Genomic DNA, 27,712 nt, shown 5'->3' with positions numbered 1-27,712 from the left:
GAGATCCCAACTAACAAAAAAGTGGGAGGATTAAACATCAGAATATGGAAATGATAAAAAGAAAAATGATGATTTACAATGAAAAGAAGTATGTAAATGAAACAGAAAAAAGTGCCACAGAGGCTTAAGGGGACTTTTGGCAATTTGCAGTTGTACTTGACCTTTTATCATTGGTTATTGATTTTTAAGAAGCCTTATAATTAAATAAATCAAACAAAACTGCTAATACAAAAAAGTCATTGTATGTATAAAGTATTTATAGGCAGTGGTGAAAGAAGTATTCAGATTCTTAACTTCAGTAAAAGTACCAATACAGCAATGTGAATATACTCCATTACAAATAAAAGTCCTGCATTAACCTTAACTAAAAGTACTACAAGTTTTAAAAGCAAAATGTGCTTAACTTGACTAAAATATTATTATATATGACATCATTAGATTATTAATACTAAAGCATCAGTGTTAGAGCAGCATGTTACTGGTGTAGCTGCTGGAGGTGGAGCTAGTTTCAACTAATTAATATACAGTCAGTTTCTTTCTTTAAGATAGCAAAATGACCAAGAACTTTGTCAGGAAGACAAACAAGAGCTAGACTCCTCCAGATGTAAAGCTCAGAGCAGTCAGAGAGTTGAAAATACACAATATTGTCATATAATGACAAAAAATGCACTTTTAGGAATGATTGTTCCTGTTTATGTTATCTTGGTGCCTACATTTTTTTATGTTTCTCCATTAAAATAACACAGGGACAACCATCCCCATAGTGTGTGACTCCCAACCCCACCATGGGGACGGTTGTCACAAGTGCACAAGACATATTTGACGGCCCATATCTTTTAAACAAAATCAGCTGAAGGAGAGTACCTCTCTATTCCTACCTGACACTTTAGCTTTCATTACAAATTAATGGGAATCAGCATACGGTTTATGAGGAATTCAAAGTAAAGTAAAAAGTGTGACTACCAACCCTGTTCTCCCCTACCTCAAAACTGTACTTAAGTTTAGTACTTGAATAAATGTACTTTATTACTTCCCACCCCTAAATTCATGTATGTCGAAATAAATTAAAAACACATTTTTTTCAGGTTAGGCTCAAAGTAAACAACAAGGCTTTAACACAAGTCAGTTGAAAATTTCTTCTAAATCTTTCCAAAACTCAAAAATAAACTCAAGAAATCCACAATTATAGTAGAGTTGTTAGTGTCTTGCTGTCACAGGAAGTTATTTTTTGAAGAAATATTAAATGTATTTCTTTCTCCATTCCTCCATGGAAACATCTGGGAATAAGTGAAAAATCACGCTGCCAGTTAACTCCACCTTGGTTTATGTGAGACTGTCAGGATTGAATAGACTGGGTGGGTGGATCGCGCATGCGCTGTACGCTACATCCACCGATCAGTGCGGCAGGAAAAGCGCAGAGGAGACGCCGCGGAGAGGGAGAGAGAGGGGGGGAAGAGAGGAAAACTGTTAGAAAAGGAAAAGAAGAACAATATGGACATAAACAGCTTCGTCAGCGTGTGTGTGTGAAGCTGTCCTCTGGTTCGGGACCGGAGCCTCCTCCTCTGACACACAGCTGCTCCGTTATGTCGGGCAACATGAGGATGATCATGTCAGGGAATGGAGGAAATCTTCAGAAATCCAGCCACTAAACTGCGCTGTGCTGTCAGGGTTTTTTGGGGGGATATATTACTGAAACATAAGGGCCAAAAAGTGAGGATGAGGATGGTACTAATGTAACCGAGGTGCGCCCTTTTGGTATCCAACTCGTCGTGCTCTCCAACATCAGGCCACGCGCAAAGTTTTTTTTAATTTTTTTTTTCAGGAGAAGGGGAAATTTTGCTGCATCGAATTCCTCTGGACGGGATGTCATCCGCAGCCAGGAGGAATTCCTCAGGCTGACCGATCCTCCAGCTGCAGTGTAGCGGGACCCCCGACAGGAAAAGATGGGAGATGCGACAGATGACAGAGGGATGAGACGGACCTTCATAGTCCCTGCCATCAAGAGCTTCGACCACTATGACTTTACCAGGGCCAAGATATCATGCAGCCTGACGTGGCTGGTGGCCAAGGCTTTCGGCTCGGGTAGGTGGCGCCTCCTAATCGTGTTTTATTTCTGGATTAGATTATCGGTAAACACGGTGAAGATAATCATCTGACATGTGTAATAAACCCGCTGTTGTGTAGGAATCAGGAGGTTTAAGAGTGGGACTATTTTGTAAACAACCGCCTGTAATTAGACACTCAGTATCAAACCCATCTAAACCCCATTTTCCTGCCTGTTATTATAAACACAAATAGAAATAGCCTGTATATTCACATAAATGTCATGAAATGAAAAGTGAGTAATATAATACTGATGTATTTCAGGCTCAATTAATGCATTTCTGTATACATTGCCTTATTTGTCATATGGCGGTGTTTACCTGGAGGTCATAGGTCATAACCACTACGTCACTGAAGGGTTATTGGTGTAACCTATCTACTGCTAATTATTCCCCACTGCAGAAGTCAAGCCAAACCTATTATGTAATATGCATATTGACACTCTGACTACAGATCTTTGCTGTCACACTTCTCAGTTTCGTAGCTGATCAACAAACAGAAGATCTGTAATACAAGTTTAGGGCTGTGACTAAAGGGTGTATTCATTACACATTTTCATCTTGATAAATGGTTTGATCTCTGAAAGTATTGGAAAATATTGCCCATTGCACTTTCCTAAAGCCCCAGGTGCTTGTTTTGTCCGAGTAACACTCCAAAACTCAAAAGTATTCTGTTTCTTATCGCATAAAATAGTAAATCCTCGCAACTGAGAATCTGGATCTAGTGCACGTTTGTGAAAAATGACCTAAACAATTATTTGGTGGATCTCATAGTGTTTAAAATGTCAGAAAACAGTGACTTATGCTCTTCACACTCTACCCCCCTCCCCTCAAAAAAAAGTAGAACATCTAGTGAATGTTTGGTGTTTTAGCTTTTAAAAATGGTTTAGTTGATTAATCAATTAGTAAAACAGTTGATTAATTCATCAGTTGACTTTATGTAGTTTATAGTAGCTCACAGGCAATTGACTGTAATGTTTTGCTTTTCTTGTCTGTAACACAGGAGTGATTTCTTCATGTGTATTTGTGTGTCAGTATTTTTTCATTACGCATGACCACATGTATGTATCCCAGCTCTGGCCTGCCTCTTGCCCTCAGTGTGGTCTGGAAGCAGCTTTGGCAGCCCGGCTTCATAAAGACTGAGTAATTCCAGCCTGCTCCGAGCCCCGAGGTTTACCCCGGCTCCTAATGAATGCTTTCAACGGCTGCTCCTCCGTATACAGTGCATGGAGCCTCTGTGGCCGCCACACAGACGGACGGACAAACGTAGAAAGAGAGAGAGAGAGATCAAAAGAGAGACCCCTGAATCACATTCACCCATTGATCCACCAGTGTGTGCCAAACCTAACTTGCACAGAACTCTTTTTTTTCACTGTCAGAGAGCGTTAAATGGTGGCGAGACATGCAAGGTAGATAATGCAGCAACATGTGAGAAAGTCACTTCTACAAGACCTGCTGCTGACACACAGTTTCAGCTCCCAGCACCGTCGAGAACTGTGGCCCAATTCATAACCAGTCCTCAGAGCCTGATCTGGCCTAGTTTGGACGGATGAATGATGGTGGTGAGTCTGGTGATGCTAAGATGTAAGAAAAGCTAAAAGTTGTGCATGTTTGTGTAAAAACATATACTACATGCACAGTGCTACAAGTGTAAAATGTAGAGAGTAAACAATGGAGAGTGGGTGTGTAATCAATGTCAGACTTCAGCTTTCCACAGTGTTCGGACCCCACAGTAGCAAAGGACCAATAAAGGTTGTCTACAACCACACTAAAGCAATTATTAATAGCTTAATGTATTTAAGTATTGTTAACAATCAGTTATTGAACAGTATTGATTTGTGTAAAGTTATCCTGAGACTAATGTAACTATTGGTTTCTGGTCAGTGGTCTCAGGGTTGGTCTAGTGGTTCAAGATGTTCACTCATCAAAAACTTGTGGTCATAAACTGAATATTTAAACAAATCTGCCACTTTAAAATGATCTTTGAGAAATCGCAGGTCAGCTGATACAAATTTAAAGCTTTAAATCTTATATCTTATTACACAAAGTGATATGAGTTTTTCATTGTTCATGGACATAAGCTAGAACTGTCAGACAAAAATCATTGCTTGAATTCACACTAAGGGGTTATATCATGTTATCAGTTGCAGCACAGATCCCCCAATGACCCCAGCTGGATTCGGCTGCACCACAGCAGTGATGTAACCAGCGTCCCCAGCACTCACTTTTTATTTAGCTCATGCAGCAGATGTCCTCAGATGGCTGTCTGCGATGCATCTGTATCACTCAAAGCAAAGTAAAGCGACCATGCAGGTCCAAGAGGAGACTACCTTTCCAGCTGAGGTGGAGTGAATTATGCTTTTCCTCTTCAGCTATAGAAGATGAAATCAGATGGTGGAGTGATTGGCTTTAATAAAAAAAAAACGTGTACTCCAGCCTTGAGGTACAGCTATGTTGTTTTCATGGGTTTGTGCTATGTGTTTCAGATATTACAGTACTTTGAGATTTACAGCTCATGCTGTCTATTAACATACATACATGAGAGTAGAAAAATATATATTGCATATTTAGTTAATGGATGAATTTGCCACCAGCCATTATGTAGCAACTTTGTTTCGAGAAGATAATTTGTAAACTTCATACATTGTCACCTCAGCTTTTAATTGTTAGCACTACTGGTTCGATCCCCAACCTCTCAGACACCTAACCCATTCAACATTGCTCCCAATGTGTAGTTGGAAAAAGTGTAAGTGGCCTAAGTGTTAATATTCACAGTTACTCACCAAAACTTGTTATTTGTATCCTTTTGATTTACAAATCTTCATGAAATGGTTGCAAAACAGATTTGAAGTCTTTTAAATCTTGCATGGTTTGCGTCCCTGTTTACTGGCTTGCTGTCTTCTTCTTCTCTGCCTTAGTTGGTGCATTTCTGTTTCTTTGCAAATTACAGACACCTGTAGATCAGTGGAATAGTGTGAAATGATTGGTGGGACTGTGTATCATGTTATTTGTACACATTCATCATGTGTATTATTGTGTGTGTACCCGACACAAACAAAATGGGGTACTGCTCATTAAAAACTGCTCCATATCACTTGTATTGTTAAAAAAACTCCACAGGGAACCTTTAATGTAATATTTCAGTCCAGCTACTAAATGCAAAATATAGGTCAAAGCTAATTAAATAACTAGTTCTTTCTATCATAAATCATTAGCCACCTACTGAGGTTTTCTTTTAACCAATGAGCAGAAGGCCAGCAGTGATAAACACTGCTGACTGTGAGGTTGTGTATGCTGAGCTGTGATCTCAAGGGGGTCTCCAGGGGAGCAGTCATCTCCATGCCTGGACTTCCTGTGGCAGCTACTTCCTGGCTGTTTCCGCTTTGATGGCCAACACAAAGGAGAGGGAATTTTCCTTGACGATGCAGATTTCCATGAACTCTAGAAAAAGTTGCTCTTGTTGCCAATGTAGACTGCTGTTCTTTTTAATGTTTTTTTTAATCCATTAGTTTATTCATGTTTAAGCTTAAAGATCACCTGATTAAATACTGAATAACCTTCCGATGTGAATGAAAACTGAAAAGAAAGAAAGAAAGTTTCTGTACAACAGACACTTCAGCTATAAAATGTTGTATTTATAACAAAAGTTGGATTTAATAGTAAATGCAGAAAAGCTTGTTATGCTGAAGTAGTTTAACATCTGCATGTTTTCATCACCCAGCGTGGAGGCATGTGGAGGCTGCACTAACCACAGCCACTGGAAAACTGCCGAGGTTTGATCACAAGTTTAATGATTTTTTTTTAGGACTGAGCTTTAAATACTTGATTTTGTTCTGTTGTTTTTTTGGTACTGTTGACACTACAGCCACTGTTGTTATTCTGGAGTATAAAAGAACAGAAAGCTGCACCTTTAAGATAGATTCCTTTAGTGTCCTTTGTTTCACTCAGCGGGATTCAGAGGCGGGCAGAGAGGAAATGACGCCACATACCAGGAATACACACTCATACTGGAAGACAAAGTTATGCGTCACAATACACACTTAAATGCTTACACAGTCCTATTAAAGGGTCTCAACTGACTAAAATGATATATATGGCATAGTGGTGCATGGATATAGTCTGTATGTCATTAAGTGACAGACTGATGACTAGGAGAGTGTAGCTTTGAGTCAGAACATGTGGTTAAAAACAACATAGTAAAATGGAGACAGAAACAGAGTGAATGAGTCCTGGAAGTCTTTGTGTGTCCTGCTTTTTTTTCTAATCAGATTTACTGGATGAGGTAACAGGATTAGAGGTGACTCCATGCTTTGTAACATACACTTCCACCGACACATAGTATACTTAGCACACTAACACACACACACACACATACGCACACACACACTGCAGCTTTGCACTCACAACATAGCTGTCCTGTGTGGATCTTCAGTGAGATAAACCCCAACAAGTACACACATGACATTGATGTACTTACTGTTGTGATGTTCTAGTGTGCAACTCACCATTACCTGGTCTTATGACTTATAACTTGCTTGACGAGACAATCCTAACTCAAGGTCCACTTATTAGCTTTTTTCCAGAGCTTTCATATAGTATCTCATCAGTGGCTGGAGTTTGCTCAGTTGTCCCTGAGATAGATCTGTTGACATGCAGGCAGGTTAGGATTTAATCCATATCACTTTTAGGACTTTTCATCTGTGTTGGCTAAACAGCTAACAGCTTTACTTTCTCTGTGCATTTGACATGTGTGCTTACAAGCCTAAACCACTGGTGGTTGCCTAAAATTTATATTGCAATGATGATGTTCAAAAGGTTTTGGGGTGTACAAGCTTTGAGCTGGTTGTGTTCATGAAGGCGAGGCTCTTGAGCTATACTGTGGTGAAGCCATAGCAACAACAACAAAGGCTATAAAAATATAGAAAGAATAGTGGCATACCTTCTTTCAGCATTGCTTGCATTCATCGTTTGCTTCTTTGTTGATGATGGTGGCTCAGTAGTGACAAAAGACTCAAGAAGATGCACATTAATCAAAACTAGCCCTAACCCATCTCCTCTCTTCTCTCCTGTGTCTTTCTCTCTGCTCAGATGCAGTACCAGAGGAGCTGGTGGAGCCTTTCTACAGTGATCAGTACAACCAGGAGCATCTGAAGCCTCCAGTGGCCTGCCTGCTCCAGTCTGCAGAGCTCTACTGCCGTGCCGGAAGTCTGATCCTCCGCAGCGATGCAGTCAAACCTTTACTGGGACACAATGCTGTCATCCAGGCTCTGGCCCAGAAAGGCCTGTATGTGACCGACCAGGACCGACTGGTGACTGAGAGAGATCTGACCAGCACGCCTATACACATGGTGAGTGAAGATGTATCTCACAGAGTACATAGATGTATTTGGTGATAAAGTAATAGATTTAAAAAGTAGATTTATTTCTGTACCTTTATGCTTTACAGTTCAAGGTAATTTGTTTGTGTGTGTGTGTGTGTGTGTGTGTGTGTGTGTGTGTGTGTGTGTGTGTGTGTGTGTGTGTGTGTGTGTGTGTGTGTGTGTGTGTGTGTGTGTGTGTGTGTGTGTGTGTACTTTAAACTTAGACATTTGCATTTATCGACACTCTTGTAAAGTTTGTACTTCTTCAGAGTCTTTATAGGTATAAAGTTTTTTGTACTCCACGTAAATCCACAGATTCCCATTTAAAAATACACATATATTGTCTTAATGGTGAAATTAGACTACTTGATTTAGGTTTGAATCTGTTCATTTGCAAATGCATACATATGCTTACATACATGTACATAAGCATATAATACAGCTAAACATTGCTTTCATTAATTGTCTATAAGATGTCAGAAACTTGAGAAAAATGCCAAACACGATTTCCGAGAGGTCAAGATTACATTTTCATATTACTTGATTTAATCAACTAACAGTCCAAAAACCAAACATGTGAAATTTACATTTAAACAAATCAGAGAAAAGCAGCAATTTCCCACATTTGAGAAGCTGTAAGCAGCCAATATTTGCCATATTTTTACTGATAAGTGACGACTAGATTATCAACATTTGTGACAATTAATTGTCAGCAATATAAACAAACTGTAACACTGGATGATATTTTGTGTTTTCATATGTGTCCTACTGTTAGACTATCCTCCAAGATCCGTCTTGTTGAGAGAAAAACAACCGCTAATGACAGGTCTCCTATAGCAACCTTATTACTCACTGTTCAGCCTCTGTGTCATTAGGCAGCACAGAGCAAACATGCCTTACCTTAAACCAGCCTAACACACTATGACATATTCTAGTAGTATGTTGTTTTACTATTTTGTCACCAGTGCATACAGCTCTGGATAGAAGAACATAATAGACCAGTGACTTATCTTCATTTTCAATTAATGTGTTCATTACGTTTTGATTTATCTGATAGTCAGTTAGTGTAGATAATGTCAGACAATAGGTAAATATCAAATATTGTGAGAACCGTTTAGTGATTTCAGCAAATCGCTTGTTTTGTCCAACTAAGACACCCCAAATCCATACATACTCAGTTTACAGTAAGATTAAACAGAGAAAAGCAGCAAATCCTCAAGATTGAGTTGCTGGAACGAGTTAATGTTCTCTCTGAAAAACGACTTGAATGGTTGTTAATTATCTGTCAATAGACCAATCATCTAATTGCTTCAGCATTATCACATGATTGTCACCTTTTTAGTGGAAGTGAGCAGCGTGGAATAGAGTCTAAGTTTGAGCTCATTTATGAAAGGAGGGTGAGTCTGTGTTAGGCACACTGCTAGTACACGCATGGCTTGAGACGGGTACTTCTGCTGACGCCAAAAGGTGTCTGCATTGCAGTGCACCCTCTCCACCCCCTCCCTCTCCTGTTCTCCCTCTGTCTGTCTCACCGATTCTTCCCTCAACTCTTCTGTCTTTCTGTCTATTTGCCACCTGCTTCATCCTCACCATCTCTCTCGCTCTCTCTTCCAATTACGCTCTGCGTTTTAGCCTTTCCCTCCCCAGCTCCAGCTTATCGAAACTCTATTTTTGCAGATTAAATGAAACTGGAACATTGTTATCTCCTGAATATTTAATTGAGGCTTTAGCATCTTTCATCAAGTCCTTCTGTGCCCAGACATCATTCTTTATCCTAGCTAGGATCATGATGGGTGGAGATTTGCTGCAGCGCTTAATGATCCCATGCCCCTTTCACACCTGTGTAGTCTGGTAAATGTCTATATATCTCTCTTTTATTCTCTGTGACTCTGTGTTCGTGGCCGGTGATTTACTGGACAGTTTTAGTGACCTCATGTTAAGTAGACAAATGGAGCTAAAGCCTAACACTATTGACCTTCATTTGTGATGCACACAGCCAGGCTATTTGTTGATGTGTCCTCCTTTATTGTTACTCTGTGCCTCTCTGAATTCACTAGATTGGTTGGGAAAAGTAGAGGTAGCTGCTAGTAACTGTCTCTGTGTGTATTTGTGGACTCAGCAGGATCATTTCAGTCACGCCTAAGTCGAGGCTTTTCATTTTGGGTTATAGTATATCTGCTGAAAAAATGATGACCTCATGGTTTTCCAAATACTGTGTAACAGAGGGATAACTCATGTCAGTGAGGAGGAGGAGCAGGAGGAGGAGGAGGAGTGTGGCAGTCTGTCAGAGGACGAATATAGAGGAGGAGGGAGGGGAGCGATGGAGTTTAAGGGGCTGCCATTTGGCTGCAATCCAGGAGAAAGCAGGAAAGTAGAGCAAGAGATGAGAGGAAAGGGTGAATGTGAAAGACTACAAGAGGGTGAATGGAAAAGGGGAGATGGCGGTTAAGGAAAGATAGAGAGGAGGAGAGAAAGGGTAGGGTATTGCCTTTCTGGCGGACAGGACGACATGTGTGTGCCAGAGAACGAGTGGAAAAGACCTACTGTTGATGTGGCCATCTGGAAAGAGGGGAGAATGTTGGGGTGGAGGGTGGTGGGGGTGAGGGGAGTAAGGGAGACGATGGGGGAGGAGAAGAGTGGAGTACATGGAGAGTAGGGAAGGTTAGGAAAGGAGAGGAAGGAGGGAAGAAGACATGATGTGCTATACTGCAGCACGGTGGAGGGTGGGGTCTCACAGTGAGTCAAAGCACGTCTGGTGCACAAATGAGAGCCCCCCACCCAGCCTTACCCCCTCTTATAAAACACACACACACACACACACACACACACACACACACACACACACACACACACACACACACGCACACACACACACACACACACACACACACACACACACACACACTCTCACAACCCTCCAAAGAGCTGTCAGACCTCCAACAGCGTGCACAAGACCTGTGTGTTCCTTTCTAGCTCTACTTTCCTGTTTACTTTTTTTTTCTCCTCTCCGCTCGTGCACACGCTCACGCTGCCCTCTGAGAGTTAAAACACTGAAACGAGAAAGTGACGAAGGAGAGGGAGCTGGAAAGGTAATTGAATGCGCCTGCAGAGAGGCGTGTTCCTTCATCTAGAAGCTTTCTGCCAAATAACGCTGAAAGATTTGGAAGGGTTTTATGGATGTGTGTGTGAGGTAGATAGCGAGAGAGGTCAAATCTACTTAGTGGCAGTTTGGACAATATTGCACCATAATTGTCAGCACACACAAACATGTCAATAGAAGCAGACGTGTAGGTGTAAAGTTGTGCAATAAAAACGCTTGTGTATTGCTCAGATCACGGTCATTTCTGGGTGTGTACCCACGTTGAGCTGACACTTGTGATGTTTGAGGAGAAAGAGGCTACTTTGATTATCTGTTTGCTCAGCTGTATCGTGCTTTCCCATAGATGCCTTTGATCAAGGGCACACACACACACACACACACACACACACACGCGCAACCATACAACAACAGTGTGAATGAATACTGATGCACTTGTTAGTGTGCACGAGTGTACTGCAGCTCTTTACAGCTTCTTATGACCAGTGTCTGCTATTTCCACAGCCTTATAAGGCGTGCCTGTCACCATGAGTGGTGTAGACTTGCTTCTGTGCACACACGCACACCAAAGGTCTTTGTGAAGGGATAATAGACAGCACATGGCTTTTAAATCCATGCTGTAGTGTCAACAGTAAAAAAAAAAAAAGTCTTGTGGATATGAGCAGTCTGTAGATATGTGTAAGTTGTAGCTCAACATATTGTCTGTCCCTTGGGCACACACCTATATGCACAATACACACAGCCACAATCATGTACACAGACATGCATTTTAGCTCTGAATTAAATTCCCCATTAGAAACAATGAGAAAACAGCAGCACAAGCAAACCTGCACAACAGAGTGGGGAACAGTAACCTTTGAAATTTGTCAAAAAAAACTAATTACAATTTAGCCTTCAAGTTTTAATCTTCTTACTTTTGTAAAGACTTTTAAAATAAAATTATTTGATCAATAATATTAACAATAGCAACAACAATACTTATTTTCCTTCTCTGTTAAAGTAGAGACTGTATGAAAATGATCAGCGTCAGTAGAGAGGTTGAATCCCTTCTCTTTTAAAAAAATCTTCCGCAGAATAATTAAAGGGATAGTTTGACATTTTGGGAAATGTGTTTAATGCCCTCTGTTTCAGATTTACATGAGAGTCATATATTACAACTACCCTGGTTGTCTGAAGTTTTAACATATGCCTATCGGCACATTTAAAAGTCAAATATTACATTTTATCCTGTTTATTTAATTCATACACAAACAGACGTGAAAACATGTCGTGGTAAAGTTCTGCTGTATGCTTTGAATTTTAAACTATTAAACCTTCCAATGAAGAAATGAGACTAACCATCCTTCAGTTAAAAGAAGAGAGAAAACCACATAAACTCCCCCCTCCTCTGACCTCGGTCCACATAACTCTAAGATAAAAAAACATCTGTAGTTTTGTCAAGTGATGGCCACACCTCTACTTATCAGTATACATGAGTACAAATGTCACACTCAATGTGTTTTTTCAGATGTTGTAAAATCCCTAATGAAAAAGAAATGATCACAAGTGATTTGTCACGCATATTAAAATTCATGTCGCCTCTCTGCCCAGAGCTCTGAATACACACACGCACACACACACACACACACACACACACACACACACACACACACACACACACACACACACACACACACACACACACACACACACACACACACACACACACACACAAGCCTCTTAACAGCAGGCTTTAAGCTTCCATCACAGCTTTCATGAAAATGGCGTTCTCTGGATCTCCACCTCCAGTCTTAGTTACTTGGCCTGTCTCTCCCTCTGTGTGCCGTCTGTCTGTTTGTGTGTCTGTCTCTCTGCATGTCTGCGTGTCAGTCAGGCAGTCCAGCTGTCAACCAGACCAGCTACAGTACCTCTGAAGAAGAATGCACACAATGCCAAATATTTGGCAATATCCTGAAGATGCAGGAATTCAAATCATGCTCATGTTATGTGGGTACTTTGTGTTCAAGAAACAATGTCAGAACTTTTCTGTTTACTCAGGTGTCAATACAACATACGTCATTATGGTCAGCTCAGCATCAGTGTCTACAAACTTAATTAAACTCCCAGTAAGTTTAGATTTTATTAGGGCTGCATCTATCGTTTATTTTCATTACCAATTACTCTGCCCATTGTTTTTTTGATTCATCAGGTAACCGTCTTGTCTATAAAATATCAAAAAAAGAGAGAAAAATGTCCTGTTTAAAAACCCAACCCAAGAGTCTAAAATCCAAACCTAATCAGTTTACTATCATGTACGATATGTAAAAACCTCAAATCTTCACAATGAAAAGCTTGAGAAGCTGAATATTTGACATTTTTCCATAAAAATTACCAAAGCAATTATTTGATTATTATTCGATTAATCAACTAATCATTGCAGCTCAATATTTTGTAGCTCTCATGTCTATTTGATTAAGATTTATTTCAGATCTAGTGCTAAAACGATTGATTAATTGATTGATTATTTGTACTGGAAAATGTATTAACAGTTTGGATCACTGATTAATTCTTGGTGTAATAAAAATTTCTAAATATTCTCTTGTTTGGCAGCAGCTTTTCTCTGCTGAATGTTCTTGTAAATTGAACATCTTTGGATTTTGCACTACTGATGGGACAAAACAAGTAATGTGGTTATATGTGGTTCAAGTATGTAAAAAAAAAAGCAGTTATTTCCATGAGGAGTTTGTTCCCAACAGCCGTATGTCTTCTGAACATGCTGTCTGTTTAGACTGGCAGGAGAGCATGTGGAGCTGACGTTGAGAACCAGCGCAGTCCAGAGTGGTTGTACTGGATCAGTTGTTTTTTTCTTGGGGAAACACATGGTCACACTGGCTGTTACATGAGGCTCTGTGGTTATGAATCGAGGTCTGTGCTTGGCAGTACAGACTCTGGTGAGCCAAGGTGCTCACTGCTTGTTTGTGTCTATTGGCTTGAGTCACCTGTCCTAGGTCATGGATCACCTGACTCCAGATGTTTGCATACGAGCACACATACTGTAAGCACATAAAACACAGAGAGTGTCAATGTTTTTGAGTAGACCTGTGGTGTGACAGGAAAGGGAAGGGGAGGTCTGTTGGTCTGACCGGCCTGGAATGGGATTATAAAGGCCAGGAGAATGTCAAGCTTTGTGTGAGTGTTGACAGTTGTTAAAACCACCATATGAAGTGAATGACTCAAAATTAGGTAGCGTGTGTAAGGTAGTTCAGCAGTTTCAAAAATTTCCATCAGAAGTTTTGATTTGCTAAAAATAAACTTTTTCACACCCTAGAAACTTCATTTTGTTCACAAAAACAGCCTCGCAGGTCAGAGTAGGTACATCTTTATTTCTTTCAAGAGAACAAATCCTATGATAATTTTAGCGTTCTTATTTGAATGAAAACATATGCTTCAACAGTTTTTTGGCAACTTTGCTGATCAGGAATATTGAGAAAGCCTACACTTTCTCAGTTTTCTCACAGACAGACATGGAAAATCTAAAATGATATAAATGAGGTTTGATGCTTTTGGAAAGAAGCAGGAGATTAAAGGGAAATTCTAGATATGTACTTAAATTTGTTGTTTCAACTTGCTGCTGCGTGTCTCCACAGAGTTCCCATCTGGCGCTTATAGATACCCTGATGATGGCATATACGGTGGAGATGGTGAGTGTGGAGAGGGTGATGTCCTGCATCAACAGGTACTCCTCCGCTGAGCACTCCCAAAGTGACGGCTACATGCAGGAGCTGCCTTATGACACAGAGGATGCAATCACCACCTGGATCAACAAGGTAAACACACGAGCATATTAGTGTGCACACAAAACCACCAGGACACATGCTTTCTCATTTCAGGGGAGAACAACTGTACACATCCTTGAGCCCTTTACACACTGGTGGCCTTTTATTTCACACACAGTTCTTTGTTTCACTCCGGATGTAGAAGACACGAGAGGTGCTGGAAAGTATGTCAGCACTCAAATCCTACACTGCTGCTTCAAAATCTAATATATTGGCAAGAAAACCAATTGAAGACCTGGCAATAACCACATGTAATCATGTCAGAGAGATTATTGAGGGCTAACTGACTCGACCTAACATCTTCCAGTCTGCTAAAGCATGCTTGGAGGGTGAAGTCAAACCTTGAGTTTTAAGCTGTAAGAAGGCCGCAGTTAAGTCTGTGTAATTGCACCTTTAGTTATTTCATCATCTTACAAAACCCGCAGGAGATGTTTGTGAAATTTTGCACAGTTGTCCCAAAATTTTTCCATAGTTTTCATTCCTCAGTGAAAGAAGTTAATCTGCTTTCTGCTCCCATTTGCAGGCTAAAGGCAAGAAGATACACATGCAGGATTTATTAACAGACACTTAAAAAAACACATGGCAGATTGTCTCTATTTAGCTCTGAGACATTGCACGGCATGGTTGGGATTGTCTGAGGCCTTTTATGTCCTCAGGTCAAAGTGTTGCAACACTGTTTATATAGACCCTTTGAAGACAGGAGAGCAGCAATCGTAAAAAAGGGTATGTTTTTAGGAAAAATACTGTCATTGGAGTATTCTTTGAAGTTGTTTTTACATTGTGCTTTAATCGGAAGTCAGCTGAGTGTCTTATATTAGGTTACAGTAATGTTTAGCATCACTGGCTAATGGGCAGAGGTGGTGGTGAAAAGTTTTTCTTTCATGTGTGGACTCTCTTGTTCTCATGTTCAAGTTCCCCCTCGCTTCAACACAAACTCACCATTCAGCCTCTCAGTCAGCACCAAATACTTGTGTGAAATGTGATATCTCTCTCTCTCTCTCTCTCTCTCTCTCTCTCTCTCTCTCTCTCTCTCTCTCTCTCTCTCTCTCTCTCTCTCTCTCTCTCTCTCTCTCTGTCTGTCTCTCGTTCTCTCTGTCTTTCTTCAGGTAAATGAGCATCTGAGGGACATCCTTGTAGAAGAGCAGAAGCTGAGAGAAGCTTCCTTCCAGGAGTCTAACACAACACACAAAGTAAGAGCACAAACGAATGCACATAAAATCATCAAATATCAATCATCTAAACAACAGGGTGTTTAAAAGAATAGTTCAGTATTATTTGCGTGTGTACAAGAAATATGAAGCCACAGCTAGGAGATGGCTAGTTTAGCTTAGCAAGAAAAGACAAGAAACAGCCAGCCTGGCTCCATCTGAAGAAATCAAAATCTACCTACCAGCACCTGAAAAACTCACCAATTAACACATTATATCCCATTTGTTTAATCTCTAGGCTACTAAAAGCATGTGCAAGTGTAAAAGTGTCAAGTTATGGCTTAACAGAGGTAATGGATCTGACTAGTTCCCAGCTGGTTGCCAAGCTCGAGTTACTGTGCGGACTTGAGAATCAACACATAATAAAACAAACCACAACCTTTTTTACACTTTACACTTTTTATATGGATTAGACAAGGAAGACATAACGTGTTAATTTGTGAGCTGTAGAGGTGCTGGCAGGAGGATTTTATTTTCCTTGGACAGAGCCAGACTAGCTGTTTCCATTCTCTATGCTAAGCTAAGCTAACTGTCTCCTGGCTAAAGATAGGAGAGTAATATCAATCCTCCCATTAAACTTGTTGAAAGATAAGTGCATTTACCAAATAAATAAATAGATAAGAAGCAAGAGCCAAGTGATTAGCTTAGCTTAGCATACAGACTGAAAAGAGAGGGGAAACAGTAGCTCAAAGTAGAAAACTCTACATGCTAACACATGTAAAGCTCACAAATAAACACATTGGATTTGAAAATATGCACAGAAACTGAAATAAACAAATTACAATCTGCAAACCAATATTTCCTTTATAATCTTTTTATCTAATTTGATTGTATTTGTATTTGGTGCTTCTCACACTCTGTTAATGTTTATGGATTTTAAATATTACCTACTTTAACTCATATCTGGACATGTCTGCTTCCACACAAGGCACACACAGACACAGACACACACGTACGCATACACACACACACACACACACACACACACACACACACACACACACACACACACACACACACACACACACACACACACACATACCCACAGTTCAGAGATCAAGCCTACAAATCAGAGGAACAGATGAGCTCAGTCACAGACCAGCTGCAGAGAGATGTTGGCAAGAGTTGGTTGGAGAAGACAAAGAAATGTGTGGAGGAGGAGAGAAAGGGTGAAAGACAGAGAAGGGGAGTAAGGGACATGAAAAGTGAGGAGGGATAATCAGAGCGAGGGGGGAAAGGGGAGAAATGACACCAATGTGCGAGACATGGAGAGAGGGACACTCAGGAACTTTGTCAGCTGTAGCAAAAGGGAGCCAGCAGTGACAGAGACAGGGTTGTCATACTGCATGGCCTCGTAGTTATGTAAGGGCCGTGTGACACAACGAGTCAGTCCACTGGGACAAACAAAGCAGCCAGCCAGTGTCCTCTTCTACTCACTTAACCATAAAGCTACAGCACAGCGCCTTATCAGGTCACGACCCTCGATTTTGAGCTCTAAAACGGTGGGGAAATCAAATGTTATTTCACTGCAAGTGTGTGTGTACACAGGCAAATATACAATTCGGCTGTGGTAAATGGGATAGGGTAGGTAAACTTCCTGTAATTCAAAGTAGTAAACACTGATTAAAACTCTCATTCAAGTGTATGTGTAAATAGCTTCAGCTGAAAAAAACACGATTGTAGATTAAACTGTTTACATTCACAGGTTGTACACCAGCAGTGTCACGTGATGAAAGTCTGAAAATTAGCCTCAAGGAGCTGCAGGGTGTCATGAGTAGCTAAATCAGTTCAGAGGGAGCGTTTAATCTGCTGTGGGTGTTTTTCGCTTGCTCATTGTCTGAGTGTGTTTGTCTCAATATAGCGAGAGGGATCAGTGCAATTGCTGTCCACACGGACTCACATATACACACAGCTTCTTTCAATCACTACTTACAACGAGGGAAGAAGAGAGTCTTTTAAAAGAGTGTGAGGGAGATGCTGTGCAACATCAGTCAGCTGCTTTCCTACTCCATGCTCCGTCACACAGCTCGCTCTCTGCATTACGAGCGTCAACAGAAGTCTATTCACTGAGTGGGACATACTCAAGAGGAGATAATTTCACACGTACGCACACACATGTGCATGCATGCGCGCACACACACTACTGGAGTAGAACAAGGCGCTTCTCAGTAAGTCTCATTTATTCTGGGATGATGTGAAAAATCTTCAACAGTGGTCTTGTGACTAAGTGCTCAGCATTTATTATGTGTGGATACTGTGTGAATGTTTGTGCTTAACATAGGTGCTTACACATATGAATGAGTGGGACGTTTCTGCTTTTATAAGGACTTTGATTAGATTTTTTTCTCTATTAAGGAGGTTCATTTGTAGGTCCCATTGTTGTCTGTTTATTAGAGGAAATCTTAAAATCTCAAAAACCTTTTAGCTGAATTGAATTAAATTTGGTGGGAACTGAGGCTATAGGCCAAGAAATCAGTAAATGTTTGTCCACAGATCCACATTTATTAAAGTATTTTCTAACTAAACTTAGTATAATTAAATGAGAAAAAGTCTGGCTTTGGATCAAACATGTTTGAAAAGTAGCTCACTAGAAATATCTTAAATTAAGACATTTTGCGTGAGCATCTCTTGATTAGTGAGGTGAAATCTGTACTTAGTATGATTCATTTTATTCTAAATACAGTTTGTTTGTTTTACAAACTTACAGTAAATATCAAGTAATTTTCTACTGTATAAATTATATTCCTCTCTTACAAATATTGTTTCATCATTTGAAAGGTATAGAAAGATCTATAAGTATATTTTCATGCAGATCTAGATACAAATTTAAACATGTTTTATATTATTACATTGATAAATTACTATCATTTGCAGCCTCAGCAGAGTAGTAGTAAGCTCTTTCTGAAAGTTTTCTAGTGTTAAGAGAGAGTTTGTCCCTCAGTCACAGTATAAGTAGCCAAACGTTTTTAGCCTGCTGTTGGCCTAACGCCTCTCCCATTCTCTTCTGTTGTTGTCCAATCATCATCCACCATCAAGTCTCCTAGCAAATGGTACAGGAGATTAGTACCTGTAAGTCCATCCAATGAGAAGAATACCTCTTCACCAACTAACCAACTGCCTCCTCTATCTAACCTGAAACCTGCGATACACTCTCTCACACCCCTAACCCCCATTCCCCAGGCCTCTTATTTGTCATTGCATGTGGCCCTGAGCCCCATCATGTACTGTTCAGACAACACCACCCACCCCATCCCTGTCCCCAAATGCCTTGAAATCTGATTAAATAACATAGAGAACATTTTGAACTTGCAGTGTAGGAACTACACTCTGCTTTGAAGAGCACCCAAATGATTAGCATGATCAAATGAGCATCAGGGATCAGCCAAAAAAAAAGATTTTATTCCTGAAAAACACATTAGAAACGTATGCCACTGCCCTAGTTTTTCTTCTATGCTGTGGAAAAAAGGTCAAATATGTACTGTATAACCTGTTTATGCAAACCAAATGGAGCAAAGGACAGTCTGGTGTGCAGACTTAGAGGCTGTCAGACTGTGAGAGCTGCTGTGATTAAAGCTTCCTTTATATCTGTTGTAAAATGCAGCCGTGAAGCAACTCCTTTGTGTTTACGGGCAAACTGGGAGGACCGATGCCTTGAAAGCATATCTAGCAATGTTGTCTCTGTAGTTTTTTTACAGCCCCAAAGAAATGCAAAGAATATCTGCAGGCAGGAAGGATGTCCTCATGTAGCTTATTATTAAACTCTAAATCACTTGAATTGTCTGCTACAGCACCACAGTCGGAGTTTAGACCCCCTGAGTGCCGATGAACTGTACAGTAGATGTATGATGCTGCAAATAAATCATTTGCTAGCATGCATTTTGTTTCCGCCTCCTCTTCCAGAGAACTAACAGCTCCTCACAAGCAATCAAAAAGAGGAAGATAGAGATGGGCTATTGCTTTGTTTTATCCATGCATATTAAAGATGCTGCAGTGATTCTACATGCAGTTTGTGCTAGCATCTGATTATTTGCATGATTAATTTAATCTGCATTATTTCAGTTGAGCCTGAAGCCCACCCTATGCTTGAATTTCCTCAACTGGACACTTTTATGTGTGTGTGTGTGTGTGTGTGTGTGTGTGTGTGTGTGTGTGTGTGTGTGTGTGTGTGTGTGTGTGTGTGTGTGTGTGTGTGTGTGTGTGTGTGTGTGTGTGTGTGTGTGTGTGTGTGAGAGAGTTTTATTGAACTGTGTGTTCGTACTGGTGCATGCAGATAAAAGTGAAAACCAGAGACAACTGTACGTACACATCCACCCTGATGACACATATAGGTGATGTCTTTGTGCCGTTGCCATGGTTTCAGGCTCGCTATAGACGGGAGCATGCCCAGCAGAGGAGTGCTCCATCTCTCCCCCTGGTGGATAACCTGCTGAAGGACAACACGGACGGCTGCGCCCTGACTGCTCTGCTGCATTTCTACTGCCCACAGGCCGTCAGACTGGAAGGTAGGGTCCGCCCCGCAATCTGTAACCACACCCACATTTCATATGTAGCTACACCCCATTTAATTGTAGTTTGTCTATCAAGTAAACACACCACACTAAAGTCAGTTTAGTTATGCGCTGAGAAATAGGTAAAAATGGCAAAGAACAAGCACAAAAGATGCTGTCTTCTGCTCTCATCACTTCTGCAACTGTCATGACACATTTAAACAAAGAGTGTATTTATTAGCAGTTTACTCATATTAAAATGAAATGAAATTAATTGTAGCATTTTGTAGGATAACATGTATCATGAAGTACTTTTAATCAATGTATTATTGAGTCGAACTCTTATCCTAATTTTAAAGAACGACATATTCGGGAGATTCGGGACCCTGTTCTGACTATTTACTGTTAATGCTATAAATAGGACTATGTTGAGGATGATGACCCAAGAAAGCAACCGCAAGGCAGAGAGTATTGAGGCCAGACTTGGAGAAGGCTAGTGAGACAAAGAGAAACAAAGGCTCGTTTCCTCAGTGCTTGCATGCGCCCTCATTTCTAAAAATGCCTTGGGTTGGGTTGGGATTGGTCACGAGGGGTATGTGACGGAGAACCGTTAGAGGAGTAGCTGGCTGCTATTTCAAAGATAAACAACTCTCTTGTCAGTGCTCCGAGACTCTTGGGATTGATTGTAGTTCACAGGGAGCCCACACACATGTGGGCCAGATGTGAGAGTGAGTTAAACTTCATTTAGGTCTGTAATTTGCTCTGAAAGAAGAAATGCAGAAAAGGACAGAATATCATAATTCCAAAGAAGTCAGCTGCTGTATAATGTTTGTTTTTTTAGTCCCTGATCCGTTCCCTCTTGTCAGACATCCTACGCATGCACGGGCCGCCCTTTTAGTCAGGGGATATAAATCCTGATGATTCATCTAGAAGGAGTTGAAGTTTGAAAACTTGTGTCAGGAGTTGTTTCAGTGATTTTGAAGGGGTTTAAATCAGATACTGCATATGGTGCAAATACAATTAGGAAAAGTAGGGTAATTTTCTTCTCATCTGTTGTTTTTTTTTAAACTAAATGATGCCTTATCTTTTCCTTGTCTTCCTGTCTGGATTTTGAACTCACCCTTCCCGTTTGTGTGTGTGTTTGTGTGCGTGTGTGCGCGTGTGCGTGTGTGCGTGACCCCTCCCCTGGCGGAGCAGATATCTGCCTCAAAGAGACCATGTCTCTGGCTGACAGTCTGTACAACCTCCAGCTTGTACAGGAGTTCTGCAGGAACAACCTCAACCACTGCTGCCACTTCACCCTGGAGGATATGCTCTATGCACATGCATCCATAAAGGTAAGCCGAAGAGTAAATACATACATGTGGAGGATTTGTTGGGGGCTGTTTTCATAATGTGCTTTTAGTTGAAGAAAGGGAGAAAAGAAAAGTATTTTTGGAAAAGAGGAGAGCATGGGTGGGAAATGACAAAAGGGGAAAAATGAGTCATTCAAGGAAAAGTTTAATAATTGTGTGTGTAGCAGGCTTGGCTCTCACTGAGGTTGATATTGCATGTGTTTGTCTGTATATGTGTGTGTGCATGTATTAGAAGGGACATAAAGAACATTTTGCCACAATGAGTATTGCTGCGTTTCCAGATGAAATGAGTATGACAGTCTGTGTGTGTATTGGTGCATTTCTAACACAGATGCTACAGGCAAAATGTCCCCTGCTCTCAAACAGAGGGCAGATTCTCCTCAGACGAGATTCACAGTCCTGACCCGTCTCTGCCTGCCTCTCTTGTTCTCTCCCTCCTCATCCCTGCTCTGTTGTTTAAAAAAAAAAAAAAAATCAAACACCAAAAAAAGTGTACTATAAAGATAGCACAACTGCTGATTCACTCAGTCCTCAGGCAATAATCTCACTGTTTCACACCCATTTGTCTCTGATTAATAAAAGACTCACTGTACATCTGTAAGAAGATCTCTGTGTCATCCAGACATTAAGAAGCCAGTGTGGGTAAATAGTATGCGGAGAGCGTGGGTAGAAACATTGAGATTCAAGTCACGGTCGCAGCTGACTAGGGCTTTCCATTCTACAAAACAACACAGCAGAAAGTTTCAACACTCTTTGCTTTGTATTACTTCCTTTTTCTGTCTTTCTCATTCTCTACATTGTTTATAGTGTGTCTGTATTGACTCGATTGTGCTACAAAATTACAAGTAGGCAAAGGAAGGGAGGAGAGAGAGGAAAATGATCATGAGGAGCAGCTAAAGACTCTGGCACACTGCCCATTCACCACAGATTCACTGCCCACTGAATCTTAACCAGTGTGTGGGGGTCCATTCATTTAATATATTACACAAAACAAAATGTTGTTTACGCCATTAAGCCGTTTCAAAATGAAGGACCAACTCTTTGGAAAAAACAGTTCAAAGGAATAGAAATGCCCACTTTTGTTGGTTTTGCCCTTGTGAAAAAGGTTTCATATAGTCCATCATCTGTATAAGCTTCCAGAGTATTTCTGTTTATTGCACAAATGCATTTATCATTGATTTGGAATACTCACTCACTGCTTTGTGCATCCATCCCTCCATATGTGACATATTCAAACTAAACTCCAGATGGTGTTTCTGGCTGTTTTTAAAAGGCGTGAGGGTTTGACATTAAACAACTCAGACAATGAAATGTGCAGACATACATGTGTATACACACGCACACTCACACATACACACATAAGCCGTGACCTCATTGATCTTTCAAAAGGATATATAAAAGTGCGATTGTAGCTCATCAACATCTTCACAGAGACAACTGGGGGAAGAGCTGCAATGAGAGCAAAGAGACCAATCTTGTGCGAATGACATTAATATATAATAACTACAAAGGTTTGTGTGTGTGTGTGTGTGTCCGTTTGTGTGTGTGTGTGTGTGTGTGTGTGTGTGTGTGTGTGTGTGTGTGTGTGTGTGTGTGTGTGTGTGTGTGTGTATGTGTGTGTGGTCTTGCAGAGTAACTACCTGGTGTTTATGGCTGAGCTTTTCTGGTGGTTTGAAGTGGTTAAACCCTCGTTTGTACAGCCCAGAGTCTTCGACCCGAATGGTACCGTACGACTTCATGATAAAATCAGCATGCAATTTGTCCGTTTTCATAATGATGATTATTTGACAATTATATATGCATGCTAATTGTAAACTCTAATAATTAACTCAAGGTTGCAGCTGAATATTGACTGTATGTCATGTTTCCCTCTGCAGCCTCTGAGCCTGTATCATCCTTCAGAAATATGGCTCCTGTATCCAGCCCAGTTAAACAGAGCTATGCAGACAGACCTGACAGCCCAGAGAGTGTCCCTGCTGAGGGTAACTATCTGTTACTAGTTGGTGATGTGGAACAATCTACTAATGTGTGACTGTTCAGCTCTAGTCCAAACAATGCGCATAAATCAGAACTTGGATATGAACCACGTGAGTCCTGTACATCACTAATTTAATTGTTATATTTAGATCATAAAGGCAGAGGTATCAAAATGTTAGTAGGTTAGGTTGCATGTAGAAACAGCAGAAGCTGTGTTCTTAACACAGTTCTTAAAACACAACTTTTACAGTACACAGTTTAGTCTGTACTTCATTGAATCGGCACATACAAAGCTTTTGTTTAGCTTTGAAAATGATATAAACATGACTAAAGGCAGCTTCCTGTTGTATGAATACAAAACAGTGAAAGAGAATCTGGATGTTTTTTGTTTTGATACCTGAGGCCCTCTAGTGGCTGGTGTACAGACATACAATAGCTCATGTAGCCATGTTGCTGTTGAAACCAAATACTAAACATGTTCTAGCTTCTTTTTAGCTAATTCAGTGGTATGAATTATTTGGGAAATATTTAGGTAATTATCTAGAAGTTGTAGCCTGAAGGTGATGTCTTGAGTGAGCAGTTCACATCCTCAGAATAACTGGAAAAATGGCCCGGTTTTTCTACTTTTAAGTTGAATTGTGGGTACATCCTATATGTAAGCCTTCTTCTTCCTGTCTTATCTGTCTCTGAAACAGGTGTAATGAAGAGAGCTACCTCCATGTCCTACATGGATGGCTGTGTTGGTACATGGCCAAAGGAGAAACGGTTAGTATATAAAGTAAGGGCTAAAGTTGCCCCACCAGAGCAGATGACATTCTTTGAGCTGCATATGAGAAGACAGGTCTGTAATTTCCTAGTTAAACTAACACCATATCTCTTTCCCTCTTCCTCCGTCAGCTCCTCCTCTCGGGGAATCTCCTTTGAGATTCCTCTGGATGGAGATCCGACCATGCCAATTAATGAAATTCCCTCCCTCCGCGGTATGACCCGTTCTGCTAGCAGTGACGGTCTCGGTTTCAAAGTTCACTATGCATCTCGAGGAGGCATGAAGCGCCACCTCTCCCTCATGCCCGTCAACAACAACATAAATGGCCAGAGCCGACACATTCCAGAGGAAGATGAAACCTCCCACAAACCACTCGGGCGGAACAACACATTCTCTATCAAGAACCAAAGCAGGTGCAGATGAATGTTCATTTTTGTTTTAGAGAATTTTGCAATTTTCACATGAGAGACAATTCATGGATTTATAACTCTCTTTGCAGTTTGAAGGTTCAATGCAATGATTGTTTTATGATGTAAGGACTGCTGGAATGAGATGACAAATACTAGTAGAGAAGTACACCTTCTCCAATGCTGATGATTCAATACTTCATACTTATTCAGTGTTAACATGTTTTCTTTAAATTTTTTGCAAGTTTGGGCCTCTACAAAGTCAAAAAATTACAGAATATTTGGAATACCTTTTTCCAAAACTTGTTTGTACCATTCTTGTATACTTCAGCGTTTTTGTTCATAATAAAATTAGGAACATTCGAAATACAGAGATTTTGCACTGTTAAGGTAAACCAGATGTCTATCTGTCTTTACATTTACATCCTACATGTTCAAACTGCATGAAAGGCATCCACCAGTTTATTTCACTTTAGTTAAGTAGAATAATCTTAATCTTAATCTTAATAGTCTTAAACCTGTCCCTAGGTACTCTAATGGAGTCATCCCCGACAGCAACCACCACCCCAGCAATCACCATGATAACCACAGTGGCCAAATAAGCCCATCATCTCCTCCGAGCATCGAAGAGGCCCTGAAGATCATCCACGACACAGAAAGGCCCCATGCTAGCCTGGGCGTGGGTCACAGAGACAGTGGCTTCTTTCTTCACGATGCAGAGACTTCAGACCCTCCAGGACCGTCGGGTCCAGGAGATGACCAGGGATCAGCTAAGGCCCGGTTGAATGACCATGACCCCAATTCTGTCTCCACTGATGAAGTTGACACGGGCATCCATGTGAGGACAGAGGACATTCAAAGCTTGGATGAGGACTCCTCCTCTCTGAGAGACTATTCAGATATAGACCCAGACTGTGAGGCCATGACCAGGTCATGCCCTCTACCTGGCCAGGCGGAGAGTGAAAGAAATGGGGAAGTAGGACGTACAGGCGTTGGTGAGTCTAGCCCTGCAGGTGAGAGGGGAGATGGAGTCGACAGGAGCAGCCCGTGCCCAAGTTCAGCACCCACGATCCCCAGATCCCACACAGCCAGCCCTGTCTCATCCTCTGGTGGCTCTGCAGGCGGCATGGTGCGAATGACGAGCTTTGCTGAGCAGAAGTTCAGGAAGTTAGAGGGGAGGAGTAGTGGAGGAACAACACCAGAGAGTTCAGATCTCAATGTACCATATACACACCAGACCAAAACCTTTTCTTCTCAGGTTTGTGCCATTCGTTCTTTCACTCAAACATCAATTCTTTCTAAAATATGTGTGTCAAAGTCCGAAATGCACTGGAGTGATGTAGCTCAGCATACTAACTCTTCTCTCTTCACTCTAGATCTCCACACCCCCTTTGCCGATCACATCTCCCTCTCCAATATCGCCTTCCCCCAGAGACCCCTCCCACCTGATAGCCTCAGAGATGATTCAACTGAGGATGAAGCTGGAAGAGAAACGCAGAGCCATTGAAGCCCAGAAGAAGAAGGTAAATAGATAGAGACAAGAGAGATAGTCGACAGCAGATCATTCACAGTATAAACGTCCAGGTTATGATGCTATCTTGCCATTTTTCCAGGTGGAAGCAGCTTTCACTCGCCACCGTCAGAGGATGGGCAGAACAGCCTTTCTGAATGTAGTGAGAAGAAAGGGAGTCACTGCCCCACTCAGCCCCAGCTCAGGAGGAGCAGAAACACCTTCTCCAGAGCCACTCACATCCACAAAGGAAACCAGCCAGGGCAGCATGGAGCGGGCGGAGAGGTGCAAGCCAGACGGAGCAGCTCCCAAATCGCCTTGTGAGGATGGAGGTTCGTAGGGTGCAACCATTGATTATTTCAGTATGGATTAATCTGTCACTTATTTTTTTTTATTGATTTAGGATTCATTATTTATGTATGAATAAAAAACAGCGAAAATGCTCATCACAGTTTTGTAAAGCCCAAGAAAACTTCTTGAAATTGCTTGTTTGTAATGATAAAGGTGTGGCTCCAGGTGAAATCGACCTTGCAGAGTACACACGTTCCATCGAGAGGCTGAACACGTCACTGGGCTTCCTGCAGACGGAGATGCAGCGTTTGGCTCAGCAGCAGGAGAAGATCATGGCCATGAGAGAGCAACATCAACAGTCCTGGGTCATTCCTCCTCCTGCTCCATCTCCACACAGGTATAACTTAGTGGTAAATACTAATAATGTCAGTAGAAAAAACATTTACCATCATCCTGCAGACCCTCTTAAATGTTCTTGTCCCACCACAGGCAGCTCCGTGAGTTACGCAGTAGCAGTGTCACAGGCCGGGGGTCTGGCCGAGGATCAGTGGGGTCCTTGTCTCCCATCTTGTCCTCTTCCGGCTCTCCTCATGCTCCCAATCGTTCCCCTGCTGGCATTAAGCGACGGCCAGCCTCCTTCCATGCCAGGACACCTCGTACTCCACGACCAAATGATCTGAAGGTCACACCCTTCAGCCGAATGCTCAACACTCCCACCTCAGTGGACAGCCTACCCAGACTGAGGCGTTTCAACCCGAGCCAAACACAGACCTGCTCGTTTGCTTACCTGGGTCACGATGAGGGGAACAGGGAATTAAAGAGCCGGGAGGCCAATGACAGCAAAGAAAACACTAAGAACAAAGAAGATACTACAGCAAACAGGAGTGCAGGCACTTCTCAGTCTCCCACTAAAGAATCAGCCAAAGAGAAGGAAGATGAAAGACCAGAGGAGAGGAGAGAGGCAAAGCAGGTCGAAGTCAAAAAGTCGAGGACATCAGAGGTGTTGTTTCAGCCTGTGTCTGAGATCCAAGGGGCCGCAGGTAGCCAGGTCAAACCAGACTCCCAGGACAGGAGAGACCTGGTGGAGGTGACTGTGTCTGGGTCAAAGCCTCCAGATAGCCAAAGTCAGAAGGTGACAGGAGAGGGAGAAGCAGGAGCAGAAACTTATGGGGGAGACCAGAAGATGTGCTGTGGATTTTTCTTCCAGGTGAAAAGCTATGTTTTACAGGACAAAATGTTGATTCATTATTGATTTTAAAATATTTACCCCTTGTCATGTAAGCCCTGCTGCAATGACACAGCAGTCCCCCAGCTGGTCCCACCATCCACTTTGGGAA

General features: G+C 41.5%; 1 protein-coding gene across 1 annotated transcript in view; it reads left to right on the top strand.

Annotated features, from left to right (window-relative positions):
* Positions 1 to 1,943: 1,943 nt before the first annotated feature.
* The window catches only part of camsap2b (calmodulin regulated spectrin-associated protein family, member 2b), a 30,956-nt gene continuing 5,187 nt past the window's right edge, over positions 1,944 to 27,712 (top strand). Inside the window, exons 1-15 of the mRNA XM_062429183.1 lie at positions 1,944 to 2,082; positions 7,191 to 7,450; positions 14,186 to 14,365; positions 15,481 to 15,564; positions 19,943 to 20,084; positions 21,267 to 21,406; positions 23,056 to 23,146; positions 23,302 to 23,406; positions 24,097 to 24,166; positions 24,299 to 24,580; positions 25,103 to 25,832; positions 25,951 to 26,097; positions 26,188 to 26,416; positions 26,589 to 26,772; positions 26,865 to 27,582. Coding sequence (XP_062285167.1) covers positions 1,944 to 2,082; positions 7,191 to 7,450; positions 14,186 to 14,365; positions 15,481 to 15,564; positions 19,943 to 20,084; positions 21,267 to 21,406; positions 23,056 to 23,146; positions 23,302 to 23,406; positions 24,097 to 24,166; positions 24,299 to 24,580; positions 25,103 to 25,832; positions 25,951 to 26,097; positions 26,188 to 26,416; positions 26,589 to 26,772; positions 26,865 to 27,582 — 3,501 coding nt within the window. The remainder of the gene's footprint in view (positions 2,083 to 7,190; positions 7,451 to 14,185; positions 14,366 to 15,480; positions 15,565 to 19,942; positions 20,085 to 21,266; positions 21,407 to 23,055; positions 23,147 to 23,301; positions 23,407 to 24,096; positions 24,167 to 24,298; positions 24,581 to 25,102; positions 25,833 to 25,950; positions 26,098 to 26,187; positions 26,417 to 26,588; positions 26,773 to 26,864; positions 27,583 to 27,712) is intronic.

The sequence above is a fragment of the Scomber scombrus genome, chromosome 11, assembly GCF_963691925.1.
Source record: "Scomber scombrus chromosome 11, fScoSco1.1, whole genome shotgun sequence".
NCBI lineage: Eukaryota > Metazoa > Chordata > Actinopteri > Scombriformes > Scombridae > Scomber > Scomber scombrus.
The sequence above is the reverse complement of the archived record's forward strand: the minus strand, read 5'-3'. Positions and strand labels throughout refer to the sequence as shown.